This window comes from Leucoraja erinacea, chromosome 5, assembly GCF_028641065.1.
Source record: "Leucoraja erinacea ecotype New England chromosome 5, Leri_hhj_1, whole genome shotgun sequence".
Classification (NCBI taxonomy): domain Eukaryota; kingdom Metazoa; phylum Chordata; class Chondrichthyes; order Rajiformes; family Rajidae; genus Leucoraja; species Leucoraja erinaceus.
The window spans coordinates 54,027,264-54,043,402 of NC_073381.1; the positions used below are offsets into that span (position 1 = coordinate 54,027,264).

The following is a 16,139-nucleotide window of genomic DNA, read 5'->3' on the forward strand; positions in this document are numbered from 1 at the left end:
GTGACCCCTTGTTCTGGACTTCCCCAACATCGGGAACAATCTTCCTGCATCTAGCCTGTCCAACCCCTTAAGAATTTTGTAAGTTTCTATAAGATCCCCCCTCAATCTTCTAAATTCTACCGATTACAAACCGAGTCTATCCAGTCTTTCTTCATATGAAAGTCCTGACATCCCAGCAATCAGTCTGGTGAACCTTCTCTGTACTCCCTCTATGGCAAGAATGTCTTTCCTCAGATTAGGAGACCAAAACTGTACGCAATACTCCAGGTGTGGTCTCACCAAGACCCTGTACAACTGCAGTAGAACCTCCCTGCTCCTATACTCAAATCCTTTTGCTATGAATGCTAACATACCATTCGCTTTCTTCACTGCCTGCCGCACCTGCATGCCTACTTTTAACCACTGGTGTACCATGACACCCAGGTCTCGTTGCATCTCCCCTTCCTAATCGGCCACCATTCAGATAATAATCTACTTTCCTGTTTTTGCCATCAAAGTGGATAACCTCACATTTATCCACGTTATACTGCATCTGCCATGCATTTGCCCACTCACCCAGCCTATCCAAGTCACCTTGCAGCCTCCTAGCATCCTCCTCACAGCTAAAACTGCCCCCCAGCTTCGTGTCATCCGCAAACTTGGAGATGTTGCATTCAATTCCCTCGTCCAAATCATTAACATATATCGTAAATAGCTGGGGTCCCAGAACTGAGCCTTGCGGTACCCCACTAGTCGCTGCCTGCCATTGTGAAAAGGACCCGTTTACTCCTACTCTTTGCTTCCTGTCTGCCAGCCAGTTCTCTATCCACATCAATACTGAACCCCCAATACCGTGTGCTTTAAATTTGTGTACTAGTCTCTTATGTGGGACCTTGTCGAAAGCCTTCTGAAAGTCCAGATATAACACACCCACTGGTTCTCCCTTATCCACTCTACTAGTTACATTCTCGAAAAATTCTATAAGATTCATCAGACATGATTTACCTTTCATAAATCCATGCTGACTTTGTCCAATGATTTCACCACTTTCCAAATGTGCTGCTATCCCATCTTTAATAACTGATTCTAGCAGTTTCCCCACTACCAACGTTAGACTAACTGGTCTGTAATTCCCCGTTTTCTCTCTCCCTCCCTTTTTAAAAAGTGGTGTTACATTAGCTACCCGCCAATCCTCAGGAACTACTCCAGAATCTAAAGAGTTTTGAAAAATTATCACTAATGCATCCACTATTTCGGTATGAACATTAACCTTTCCAATTTCAGGTAGTCCTTGCTTTCTCCGTCCTTCCCCTCCCCTTCCCAGCTCTTCCACAGCCTCCTGTCTCTGCCTCTTCCTTTTACCTTCCCCACCCGTCTCCCATCAGTCTGAAGAAGGGTCTCGACCCGAAACGTCACCTATTCCTTCGCTCCATAGATTCTGCCTCATCCGCTGAGTTTCTCCAGCATTTTTGCCTACTTTTAAAGTCTTATTTTTTCTTTTCTGATTTGATAATACATTCTTTGTTATCTTTATCTTTGTTTTCGATATTAAAAAATATTAATGCAAATGTAAAATAACATCGTGCCTACATAATTTACAATAAGAACGTCTATAATGATAATTGGATTTATTGGTGAACTTACTTTGCATCCACTGACAAAGCTGTGACCCCAGAAATTCACAGCACATTTGTCACATTTTTCACCCACTGTGTTTGGAGGACAGATACACTGGCCAGTTTCTGAATCACAGTGATTTCCGACATGGGCACATTGGCATTCTTAATGGAGAAATGTGAAACAAACCAAAAGAGAAAAAAAGAACATTCAGATCAGTTTTTCCACCTTAAATTGCATGTTCAGAACACAAAGAAAAGCTAATCTGCTAACATTTCAAATCTGCTTGTTTATAATTCATAGGCGATCTACTGACGAGAACAAAATAATTAATTAAAAGCAACAAAATGGAAAGATGATGTTAATATCAAGTTGGGAAATTATTAGTAATAACTCATCGATCTTTTTTTGAAGATCTTTTTTTATATTGTGCTAGCAGTAATGATGCTAACACAAAGAACATGGAAACCACACCCACTGCCTGCAACTGTGCTAACACTGCAACCAGAATAGAAATGGGACAAAGGCAGTCACAGTGCATTCAGAAAGTATTCAGACCCCTTCAATTTTCCACATTTTGTTACTTTACAGCCTTATTTTTAAATGGATTAAATTATTTTTTTTATCATCAATCTACACACAATACCCCAGAATGAAGAAGCGAAAACAGGCGTTTAGATTTTTTTGCAGTCATTAAAAATAAATAACTGAAATATCACATTTACATAAGTATTCAGACCCTTGCTATGACACTCAAAATTGAGCTTAGGTTCTTCCTGTTTCTATTGATTATCCTTGAGATGTTTCTACAACTTGATTGGAGTCCACCAGTGGTAAATGAAATTGATTGGACATGATTTTGGAAAGGCACACACCTGTCTATATAAGGTCCCACAGTTGACAGTGCATGTCAGAGCAAAAACCAAGCCATGAAGATGAAAGAATTGTTCGTAGACCTCCGAGACAGGATTGTGTTGAGGCGCAGATCTTGGAAAGGGTATAAAATAATTTCTGCAGCATTGCAGGTCCTGAAAAGCACAGTGGCTTCCGTCATTCTTAAATGGAAGAACTTTGGAACCGCCAGGACTCTTCACAAAGCAATCAGGGAGAAGGGCCTTGGTCAGGGAGGCGACCAAGAACCCGATGGTCACTCTAACAGAGCTCCAGAGTTCCTCTGTGGAGATGGGAGAACTTTCCAGAAGAACAACTATATCTGCAGTATAATGGCAGATTATTATATCGTTCAAGGAATTGCTCCCACTAGCCACTAGGAGAAGACATGGGGTAAGGAGATAGTGTCGTTTTATGGGAGCTCTCTATGGGAGCTCTCTACGAGACATTCAAAGCCATCGAAAGATAAATCTTCCCAAACACAATCTCTTGATTAATAGTTTCTTTATTGTTGAAGTAAAACAGGGAGATATTCATCCAAACTCCTTCTTGTTAGGTACATCTTAGTGTTACTCATAGTCAAGCTTGTGCATGGTCAAACTCCGGCATGTTAGAAAACTTCTCTCCATGTTAGAAAGCTCCGAATGGTCGAAAGATATGCCTTCCCACCATGCTTCCTCCAAACTAACTAAAAAACTCCAAGCTTCTGCCCAACAATCCCAGCAGCAAACACGCCTCCGACTACATAATAAATCCCACCCACTTAATTACAGGCCGACAAAATTTAAAGGCAAATGCCATAATTTATGATACAAAATTAAGCCAAATGGCCACTACATGCAGCACTCCACCAATCAGGCCTTTATGGTAGAGTGGCCAGACGGAGGCCACTCCTCAGTAAAAGGCACATGACAGCCTGCTTGGAGTTTGCCAAAAGGCATCTAAAGCACTCTTAAACCAAGATTGAACTCTTTGGCCTGAGTGCCAAGCGTCTCGTCTGGAGAAAACCAGGCACCGCTCATCACCTGGCCAATACCATACCTACGGTGAAGCATGGTGGTGGCAGCATCATGCTGTGGGGATGTTTTTCAGCAGCAGGAACTGGGAAACTAGTCAGGATCGAAGGAAAGATGAATGGAGCAAAGTACAGAGAGATCCTTGATAAAATCTGCTCTCGAACATTCTGGACCTCAGGCTGGGGCGGAGGTTCACCTTCCACAGGACAATGACCCTAAGCACACAGCCAAGACAATGCAGGAGTGGCCCCATGACAAGTTTGTGAATGTCCTTGAGTGGCCCAGCCAGAACCCGGACTTAAACCCGATCGAACATCTCAGAGAGGGACCTGAAAATAGCTGTGCATTAACGCTCCACATCCAGCCTGACAGAGATTGAGAGGATCTGCAAAGAAGAATGGGATAAATGACCCAAATACAGGTGTGCCAAGCTTGTGGTCTCATACCCAAGAAGACTTGAGGCTGTAATAGCTGCCAAAGGTGCCTCAACATAGTACTGAATAAAGGGTCTGAATACTTACGTAAATGTGATATTTCAGTTATTTCTTTTTAATTACTTTGCAAACATTTCTAATCACCTGTTTTTACTTTTTTATTATGGGGTATTGAGTGTAGATTGATAATTTAAAAAAAAAATGCATTTTAGAATAAGACTGTAAAAGTAACAAAATGTGGAAAAAGTGAAGGAGTCTGAATGCTTTCTGAATGCACTGTAAATCCAGATATTTAAGTATTAAATTCATGTAATAATCTAATCCTGTAATTGACGCATCAGTTATTCATCATGCTGCACCACTCTAATTTCTAAAGTCATCTGATACTAAATGTCTTGGAGCACATCAGTCCTGCAATACCCAAGAGGTATTGATTAAACTTATATAACATTGTCCAGGCACCCAACATGTCCTTGAGACTTCAACACTGTTAACACCATTTTTGCACCACAGACACCTGAAGCACAATCTTCCATAGTTCTACAATGTTACACATTCTTTGACCTTCAAATTATGTTACTGGTTAATTGCAATCAAATGCTAAAAACACCCAATTAAAATGTCCCTCTTTGTCTTAAGCTGCTGTATTAGTACTTTCCTTTGCAGTCAGTCTTATGATATCAAGGATAATTTAGACAAGGCATTCATGAATTTAATATTTGACAATTTTAATAGCCCAAACCAGAACTTCAAGTAATAGACTGTCTGATGTCATGAAGTTTTAGAGATCAGCCGGTAATGTATATATTGAAATGTGTAATTTTCCAAAATAAAACTGTAGCTCTTTTCTTTCTTGGGTTCCTGATTACATTACTATCCCCTCATCAAAAGGAGGGACCCACAATCTGATCCTAAGTTGTTAAGGTAACCCTTAATCTTGGGCACATGTCCTTAACCTTTTACATAATCTCTCTCAGGGTAACAATCCCTGATCAAAAGCTGAGTCTACACAAACCACTGAAGCAAACCTGTACATTTGCATGGAAATCCCATGGAAACAGAATACTTGGTTCAACCTTTCAGTGTTCATGTTCATCGACGATAAGAACGCTGATCTGAATCCAATAAGTATTCCTATTCCCACATTCCATAATTCTCTGTTACCTAGCCAGCTTTTTCATGTGCAGCTTCAATCTCTAGCTCAAATTCTGCATTATCAAACCCCTTCTGAAATATTCTGGTTCAGTTAAATGTTGTTTAATTTTTAATAATAACTGGTGTGTTGAGGTGTTAACCTCCAAATCTGTTATAATGTTAATTATACATAATGCGTTTCTAAAAACATAATTAAATGAAGATACATACGGGTACATCCGCCTTCTTGAAAGTTATAAAAGCCAGCAGCGCATCTGTCACATTTCAGACCTGTCACTCCAGGCTGACACTTGCATTGTCCTTTATCATTACAGTCAAATGATTTTGAGCCAAAAGAATTGCAACTACAAGGAACACAGCCTCTTGAAGTATGTAGATAATAAGCTTCACTCTACAAAACATAAATAAGAATATATCAAAGATTAGCATACACTAAATCGTAATTTTGTGCAAGGGGATATGCGGTTCACCATATAGAATTGCTTAATTTGTCAATGGTATAAATCATAATTAAGTAACAAGGCATTGAACGGAAACTACAATGAACCAGTACCCTACTTTTTGTTTAAGAAGCATGCATTTGTTTAAACCACAGAGGAAATTAGTCTGTGTAAAATTACTGCTGGTGATTTAGACTGATGCGGGAATAATGAGTTTCTTAAATATCTGCTCGCCATTGTAACCAAGATGTTAATCTGTTTATTAATATCATCACAATGTGCTCTTGGGATGTGGCCAAGATGAAAGAAGCATCTTTCACCAATAATCCACCATTTGGGCAACATCACCTGTTCACTGCAACCAACAGTGCAGAAGTTTAAAGTCCATCAGTATCAAGCTCAGGAACTGTTACTTTCCTAGCTCAGGTTCTTGAACGAACCCGCAGAATCTTAAACCTATCTCGGCAACATAACACTGCTGATCACCTCTGGCACAAGCATGGACTTGTTTTTTAATTGTGCATGTTTTTACCAATGTCTTGTTTTTTTGCAGTCCCTTTCATGTTACTGTCTTGTAGAATTCATGTCATTTATGTAGAATGTATATTTAATGCATTGAAGGAGACCTATGTGTGCCTGTATTGCTGCTGCAAGCAAGCTTTTCATTTCACCTGTATCACACCATACTTGAGCATATGACAATAAATGCGACTTAACTTGAAAATGAGTTCAATTTTTTTACAGCAACTTTGCAAGCATGATGAATATAAAAGCTTATATACATAAGGTGACTCCTGACGTAATCTGAGAATATGATAATTTTAGCATTTGAACCATATCATGGCAATGTATTACTCTGTTCTTCAGGTGGAAATGTAACAGCACAAAGTTCAAACATAAAGCAAGGTCTAGATTTCATGGGTTCACTGACAATTATATTTCATTTTTTATTTTGATTGGTAATGCAGAAGTCCTTAAGCCTTTCCCAATGGTTCAGGCAGTTCTCTCCATTTACCAAATGGCTGATTTTATTGCACTGTTTTTTAAAATGTCACAAGGATCTGTGTCAGTTAGGCATATCCACACAATGTAAAGCTTCTGTCACAGTGCTAATGGATTGACAATTCAATTCCATGAAACGTTGGATGATAATGCTTTTCCCTTAGAAAAACACCATTGCACAATAGTTATATTATCTAATTTCTATGGGGAGTCTGGTGCATTTAAGGCAAGAGATTATAATAAAGTTAAATAATCATAGTGGAGGATTTCAACATTTAAATTATTGTTCACATAGCCTATCACCATTTGGCTTTAATTATTTTTTTGCAGTGATGGACAAGATCAATTAAGAATCTGCAATCAATTTTTCCCAAGTATTTTATGTTTTTAAATAGTTTTCTGCACCTACTAAATAGCTGCTTTTGTGGTCTGGAACTTCAATTATGATGAAACACATCATTTTAAATATCTCCCATACAGGAAGACAAAGAAACCAAACATGTGAGTTGCATAATATGAAACCACTGATTGAAGTGCATAATGATGGTTTCAATATTAAGGAAGATACAGGAATTTAGACTAAGAAAAAATGAGCAAACTGTGAGATTATTAAGCAATCAGGGTCTGCAATACAAATGGGCAAAAGGAAATTTGTCCCACATCACTTGCGGTAAATGCGCATTATAACTGTCAACTCCTGAATCTCACCATTTAATTCCATTTTTGAAGTTGAGTTAAAATACACAACTGCTTTTGCACTATTCCTTTATGCCAAGAGACTATGAATAGGATAGGTGATTTTGAGTGGGATATTTGTTATACTGATTGTATTGGGAAGGGTGATTACAGGGTGATGGGTTGTATATATGACTAAGAGATACTGTATAGTACACAAGGGTTTTTTCTTTTTCTTTTTCTCTCTTTTTCTGTATGTCTTTGTAAATATTTGATTAGTGTATAAATGTAAATAATTTGGTGTACATATGGAAATAGGTGTTTATAGCTGCCAAATTTGTATAAGATAATTATAAGCAGTTGAATAAGGGGTGTGAATTAATAAGCTTTGGCTTCTTCCTGCTCCTTTTCGGACACACGATTCATTTATTTGTAAATATTGTTTATGCCACTATAAATATTCTTGTTTTGTTTTTTTGTATGCTGTTTCATACTTGTTTTTATTTTTTATTCAGTTCGAAATAAAGAATCAAATAAATAAATAAATAAACACACACACAAAAGCTGAAAATACACAACAGATCGGTACTTGTTTGTATTTTCCTGATCTCCAACACTAAACACAGTTTTTGTTTTTCTTCATGACATTCCAATTACTGCATCCAGCTTTAAAAGGCATTGTCTAAATAAACTTGTCATTGTCCATTTGCACCCACCGGTTTTTTCCTCTGCAACTGTCGAGGAAGCTGGGTGTTTCCTCCGGTGGGAAAATCTAAGAACTAAGAGTCATAAAAATAAGGTGTCCAGTTAAGGTAGTGATGAGGTGACATTTTTTTCTCGCATGGAGTCTTGCATTTTTGGAACTCTTCCTAAAGTTTAGATAGAAGCAGAGTCTAAATATTTTATGTTTGGTTCTTGATAAGTAAAAGGTGCAGGGTTACAAGGATTAAGAGGAATGCAAAATTGAGATTATAATCAGATCTGCCATAATCCTATTGAATGAAGGAGCAATGTGGATAGGCTGAGTAGTCCCCACCTACTCTCTCAACAAATTTGTATGATCTTACGTTTGTTTATATATGTTGCTTTTATTGCTGGTTCACTTGAAGCATATATATTTGTGTGGATATAAATGGCCAATGTGCACTTCTGACTCGTCATCCTTCAAATTGCATGCTACAAAGGCAGTCACTTAAGAAATATTTTTAAAAACGAATAATAAAAAGGACTGGAGCAAGTTCATTGCAATCTTGTTCAATGTTACCAGTATCATCATAACTCTGGAAATGAATACGGTAATGTAATGGAATTTATATTAAATTTGTATTTTGACTGGCGATATGGTAACACATTTTGACATACGTAGTACACTTATTCTCACATCACACCTGAAATATGTAAATTATCAACTGCAAGACTTTTTACATAATAGAATCAATCATTAAATAGTTGTTTAATTGGTATGTCATTATATTTGTTTTCAACTCTGCATACGTATTTCTTTGAGATTTCTACTTGTTCATTCAAATCACACCATGCAAAATTATTGGTTTTCCAAAACTGCAATCACCAAAAACTTCAAGCATTCAAATTAGTTTAGTTGCTTCTCCAAACAAAAATTAAACACACTAATGATCCAACAGTACAACATTTTAATGCATGCACCTTTTCAATAGAGTAATGTAACATATAAAACATCCAAATGTGCATATTACATTTAGCTTTTACAATCACTTTTACTGAGGACATAATACTTTAAACGGCTCATATAACTTAAAACAATAAATTCTGCACAGGTCTCGTGCATTCCACTCCAGATGGTATGCATTGTGAATTAAAAAAAAAGAGCTCTGAACAATATATATGTAACAATTTTTTAATCTCATTAGCACCAGATATTTCTGTGACAAATGTTAGAAGAGCTTAGATTGTAAAGGGCGCCTATAATCATTTGCTTTGTTGGTTAGTCAATCTGGTGAGACTGAATAAAATTTCCTGCAAAAGCAGCTAGTGGCAGATGATACAGTTTTACATGAACGTATTTCCCCATAATTATTGTAAACAAAAAGAAAGCAGCACAACTCAAGCTTCAGATAGCACTTTACTTCTCAAGGGATATTAATTTGAAGCACACGACAGGGAAGCTTAACAGAAACACCACTTGCCTGTTGTTACTGAGATTCAAACCTCACTTGCTTGCTGCCTGCGAGCTGCAGGTGGAGAAAGGGCACCTCATTGCCGACTGCTGGTTAAGGAATGGCATGAAATTACCTGTTCTATCGCCCTACAGATTGGAACCAGAGCCCAGGTATTCCTGGCAAGTGAGGGCTCATTCAAGCTCACCAAGATATTTCTAAAAGTAATTCCCAACCCTTTTGCCAAAGTGTCCCCGGCAGTTCCTTTCAGAACCCAAAATGGTTGCATTTCAATTAAAAGTGCCAAGTGGCCAAGCACCCTTTTCAAGCAGATGTTATTCCATGGTTAAAAACATAGGAACATAGGAAAATTAAAGCAGGAGTGGGCTACTGGGCCCTCAGGCCTGCCCCACCATTGAACATGATGATGGCTTATTTGATCTCTGCCTCACATCCTCTGCTCTATCTGTTTCCCGACAGCACAAATACAGGCCCTTTGGCCCAACTTGCCCATTGTGTAATTATAGTACCTGCCTCAATTTCCTCTTCTAGCAGCTCGTTCCATCTACCCACTGCCATCTGTGTGAAAAAGTGCCCATTAGGTTGCTACTAAATTTTCCCCCTCATACCTTAAACTTAAGTCCCCTGGGTCTTGATTCCCCTACTCTGAGTACAAGACTATACATTCACCTTATCTATCCGCCTCATACTTTTACACATATCAGTTCCCTGATCTTTCAAAAATGTATAAACTTCCTCCTTAATTACCTACAATGAAGAAGTTCTGATTCTTTCAAAAGCAAGAGTTTTATCCAAAACCAGGAATGGTTAAGTTACCTTCCTCTATGATGTATTTCGAGAGTATAATAATGTACTTATTACTTGCTGTTTTGACTGCAAAGCCTGCAATTTCCTTCACAAACAGCAAAGATTATTGGAGAATATGATATTTTAAATTTAATGGATTGCTTTCCTTCTCAGGGCAATTTACTTTTGCTAATGACTATCCTGTATTCTGCTGCTGTCTACATTTTAAGCTTCATATCACCATTTTCTCCATACTTTCATTGACTGAACATTAGCAATTTTAGTATCAAAATCATTTTAGTGGAATTTCCATGAAGCTTTTATTCATGTTGATTTGACAATATTTGAACTGGATATACTTAGGTTGAGTGAGAGGTTGAACACTTGGCAAATAACTTCAGCAGAGGAAACTGTGATGCCATGCACTTCACTGGGAGGAATCAAAAGGTAGACTTTTAACTAAATGGATAGAGTGTAAATGAATGAAGTACAGAGCAATCTCGGTGCTCTTGTGCATGAATATAACCAAACAGGTGCAACTAGTTAAGAAAGCAAATGGCTATTACTGTTAGGGGACGGTTGGAGTTTAAAATTGAAAAAGATGTTCAACAGGTCATTCTCAATACTGTTCTGCTTGTTTTATTTAAGAAAGGATAAAATAGCAATGGAGTTGCTAAGATAGGATAACATAGCAATAGCAATCTAGAAAGGATTAAACAGACTAAGTTATGAAACAATAGAGTTGAACTATCATGAATGCTGAAAATAATTAGGAACATGTTTTTCTAAATTTGGAAGAACAACAAATGATCTTGTTGAAACATAAAAGATCCTAAGGATGCATGACAAGGTAGATGTTTACTACCACTAATAGGGGAGTATCAAACAACACTTATACAAGATAGGGGGGTGGGGTGGCTGTTTAATACAGGAATTTACAAAGTAGGAATTTCTTCTTGCAGAAGGTTGCAAGTCTTTGGATTTCTCATTCCCCAAGGGTTGCAAAGGAAAAAAACTTCTAGAGATATTTAAGTGTAAGGTCGGTAAACCTTTGTTAGAATGGAGAATATAGAGCTCTGTACAACTGTTACAGAAGAGGGGGTGAGGCCAGGAGAAGATCAGCCATAATCTCTTTGAATGGTGAAATAGGCTTGAGGATCAGAAGAACTACTCCTGCTCCCGTATTATTGCATACTCGTACATTCAGAATCTCAGTCTAGAATATCACAGTTAATAAAATGGCAATTAATGAAAAATGGCAATTGATGAAATTTAGGTCGTTGTTTTAAAATGATTTCACACAGAGATGTTCTTTATTTAGTGAATCGGACTAACATTGGACATAGAAAAACAATGCCGAGAATGATCTTTACCATCTAATTAATGCACCTGCTCATCTACTGCTCAGCTGAGCGAGCAATTACAAAGTTATAACTTCTGGATCCATTCATGAGCCTTGACTTCGGAACAATATACCATGCAGGAACAGAAATATATTGTGGAGGTTACTCCACAGAAATTGTACTGATCTTGATTGTATTAATCTTGTGCAAATTCACTTAATGTGGCACTGTGCAGCTAGCAGATGGCACTGCAGTAGACGTATTTTCCTTCGTTGCATGCTATACAGCAATTGAAACCAATGTAACTGAACTCGCTATAGATTACATATCTCACATGTTTCTATATTTCTGTCACACAATATCAGTTTGAGCTGGCTTCAAAACCAAATGTAAAATATTTACATCTTATATCCCTATAAAACGTGCATTGACATTTATATTTAAAGTTTTGATGAGAATATTCTCAAATGGGAATGTGATTAGTTTTTAATCCACACACTTATGAAGACCACCACGCATGCATGATGCATTTTTACCCCAGTGACAGAGGGTGAAGCGGGTTTGTATGCACCACGTGGACATCCACCAATGCCAGTTGTCCACCACCTTCGTCGATGGCCCACTGCAGGTCTTGCCATCTGGACATCCTCCTGGTACTTCCCTTCATGGGCCTGCCCACTGAGATCACACTGCTTCCCAAAGAAGCCAGGTTTGCAGATGCAGTTTCCTTCTTTGTCACATCGAAGTGACATGGAACCAATGGGACTGCACTGACATGACATGCAGATCTTGTTTTTGTGATCCCACCAGCAGTTAGGCTTTACAGTGCACAGGATAAAATATTTAAAAAAAACACAAATATCAAATCAAGAATCTACTATCAAACAGATAAAATGATTAATTTCTTGGGCTAAGCCTCCAAGATGTGAGGAAAGCTATAAACTCCAAAAGTAATAAAAGATTCAAACAGACTCTTAATTCCTAATTCATTCCAAATGTAATAACTACAGAATTAAAGTATAACCTCAGTTTTGAATTTCTTGCTTTTAATGTCCTTGTTTATTTTATTCCCACATGTAAAGACATAAAGAACCTGCATTTATATTGGGAGAATATATGTTGAGAACTGCAACCAAGTGCACAGGTTTTGAGTGATGTTGCATGTCAATTCAGGAAGCTCTGCACACTACGGAACTAAGTTGACTTTGCACACTGCAACTTGTGTATCTTTGATGCACCGTTGAGTCGTTTCATGATTGATACATTCATAAGGTCAAAAGAGACAGGAGCAGAATTAGGCCATTTGACCCAGCAAGTCAACTCCGCCATTCAATCATGGCTGATCTATCTTTCCCTCCTAACCCCATTCTCCTGCCTTCTCCCCTTAACCTCTGACACCCGTACTAATCAAGAATCAACCTATATCTGCCTTAAAAATATCCACTGACTTGGTCTCCACAACCTTCTGTGGCAAACAATTCCACAGATTCACCACCCTCTGACTAAAGAAATTCCTCCTTATCTCCTTCCTAAAAGAACGTCCTTTAATTCTGTGGCTGTGACCTCTAGTCCTGGATTCTCCCACAAGTGGAAACATCCTCTCCACATGCACTCTATCAAAGCCTTTCACTATTCCGTATGTTTCAATGAGGTCCCCCCTCATTCTTCTAAATTCGGGTGAGTACATGCTCATCATATGTTAACCTTCTCAGGGATCATTCTTATGGAGCTCCCCTGGACCCTCTCCATAGCCAGCACATCCTTCCTCAGATATGGTGCTCAAAATAGCTCACAATATTCCAAATATGGCCTGACCAACACCTTATAGAGCCTCAGCATTACCTCTCTGTTTTTGTATACAAGCCCCCTCGAAATAAATGCTAGCATGGCATTTGCTTTCTTCACTACTGATTCAACTTGCAGATTAACATTTTGGGACTCCTGCACCAGCACACCCAAGTCCCATTGTACCTCAAATTTCTGGATTATCTCCCTGTTTAGAAAATAATCTATGCCTTTATTCCTACTATCAAAATGCATGACTTCGCAGTTTGTTACACCATATGCCATCTGACACTCCTCTGCAAACTGTCCCAACCTATCCATGTTCCTGCTTTCTCTACACTACCTGCCCCTCCACCTATTCTTGTATTATCCGCAAACTTGGCCACAAAGCCTTCAATCCCCTCATTAATATACAAAATGAAGAGCAGCAGCCTCAGCACGGTACCCTGCGGAACTCCGCTGGTCACTGGCAGCCAAACAGAAAAAGTTCCCATTATTGCCATTCTTTACCTACTGCCATCCAGCCAGCCTGCTAGCCATGCTACTATCTTCTCTTTGATACCGTGGGCTCTCATCTTCCTAAGCATTCTAACGTGTAGCACCTTATCAAAGGCTTTCTGAAAATCTAGGTAAACAACATCTACCGACTCTCCTTTGTCTGTCCTGCTATTTACTTCTTCAAAGAATTCCAGCAGATTTGTCAGGCAAGACCTCCCCTTCACAAAGCCATGCTGACTTCCGTCTATTTTGTCGTGAACTTCTAAGTACTCCTTGGTCTTATCCTTCATATAATGGACTCTAAAATCTTAACAACCACTAAATCAGACTAACCGGCCTATAGTTCCCACTATTCTGCTTTGCTCCATTCTTGTGCAGCGGGGTAATATTAGCAATTTTCCAATCATCTGGAGCCACTACCGACTCTAGTGATTCTTGAAATATCACTATCAATGCCTGCACAATCTCCAAAGTAACCTCTTTCAAAACCCAAGTGTGCAGTCCATCCAAGTGCCTTATTCACCTTCACCCCTTTCAGCTTCCCAAGCCCTTCTCCCTAATAATAGCCACTCTACTAACTTCTACCCTGACTCTTGAATTTCAGGCACATTGCTGTTGTCTCCCACTGATGCAAAAAAAAGTTATTCAACTCCTCCTATTCAACTATTCCCCATTATCACCACTCCTGCATTATTTTCCAGCAGTCCAACGTCCATTCTTGCCTCTTTCTTACTCTTTATATAACTGAAGAAACTCTTGTTATCTTCTTTTATATTATTAGCTAGCTTACCTTCGTATTCTATCTTTTCTCCCCATTTTGCAATTTTAGTTACCTACTGTTGTTCTTTAAAAGCTTCCCAATCGTCTGGCTTCTCATTAATCTTTGCAATGTTATATGCCACGACTGTACTGCCAGACTCAATAACAACTTCATCAGCAAGTTCGCTGATGACACAACAGTAGTGGGTCTCATCAGTGACAACGATGAATCGGCGTACAGGATGGAGGTGGAGCTGCTCACAGGTTGGTGCAAATCCCACAACCTCATTCTTAACGTGGGAAAAACTAAGGAGATGGTGGTTGACTTCAGGAGGGCGGGGAAACAACACCATACACCTCTGCACATCGACGGAGCTGATGTGGAAAGGGTCAGCAGCATGAAGTTCCTAGGACTACACCTGTCTGATGACCTGACGTCCACGGCCAACACCACAGCTCTGGTCAAGAGAGCCCAGCAGCGACTTCACCCCCTCCGAAGACTACGGAAAGCAGGCCTCCCCACCACACACCTACGGACTTTTTACAGGGGGACTGTTGAGAGCACACTGACATCCGTCATCACTTCCTGGTTCGGGAACTGCAAGGCGTACGAACGTCACCAACTGGACAGGATAGTGAAGACCGCAAGCAGGATTATTGGTGCTCCACTCCCCTTCCTGCTGGACATATACAAGAAGAGATGCATCAACAGAGCCATCTCCATCATCAAAGACCCTTACCACCCATCGCATGACTTTTTCACCATCCTCCCATCTGGGAAGAGGTACAGGAGCATCAGCTGCAAAACCAGCAGGATGCTCCTCAGCTTCTTCCCACAGGCTATAAGACTGTTAAATGAACTTTCCCCCCTGCCAAGTATCGCGCACAAACACCCCGCTGCCAGTCGGAACGGCTGTTGAATGTTATTGAATGTTATTAGAGGGTTAAATTGTTCATGACATGTATTTTAACTTTAATTGCTATTTATTTTGTAACGAAAACTGAATGGACACTGGTCGAGAAACGTTTTTTTTGTTTCCTCTGAGTATGCGAATACTCAGGAAATGACAATAAAGATTTACAATTACAATTACAATTACAATTACAATTATCTTTTAGTTTTATACTGTCCTTGACTTTTTTGTCAGCCATGGTCGCCTCATTCTCCCCCTCAAATCTTTCTTCTCCTCTGGAATGAAAAGATCCTGCATATTCCGAATTATTCCCAGGAATTCCTGCCATTGCAGTTCCACCGCTATCTATTCTAGGGTCTCTTTCCAGTCAACTTTGTCAGGCTCCTCCCTCATGCCTCCATAGTCCCTTTTGTTCATCTGTAATACCGACACATCCGATTTCACCTTCTCCTTCTCAAATTTCAGGCTAAATCTTATCATGTTGTGGTTGCTACCTCCTAGTGGTTCCTTTACCTTGAGTTCCTTTACCAAATCCGGTTCATTCCACAACACTAAATCCAGGTCATCCACTTTCAGTCTCCGTTCTTCAATCAACCAGCATTTGCTGCAGATGTGGTCACCAGTATTCACCAATGGGTGAATATTGCTGGTCCTTTTGATTTTTGTGACATGAAGCTTTCTCATTCTAC

General features: G+C 39.1%; 1 protein-coding gene across 1 annotated transcript in view; it reads right to left on the bottom strand.

The window, feature by feature from the left end:
• Positions 1–16,139, bottom strand: part of lama2 (laminin, alpha 2) — a 323,797-nt gene that overhangs the window by 107,975 nt on the left and 199,683 nt on the right. Inside the window, exons 21-23 of the mRNA XM_055636370.1 lie at positions 12,031–12,312; positions 5,303–5,483; positions 1,624–1,760 (exon numbers count right to left, since the gene is read on the bottom strand). Of these exons, the coding sequence (XP_055492345.1) occupies positions 1,624–1,760; positions 5,303–5,483; positions 12,031–12,312 (600 nt within the window). The remainder of the gene's footprint in view (positions 1–1,623; positions 1,761–5,302; positions 5,484–12,030; positions 12,313–16,139) is intronic.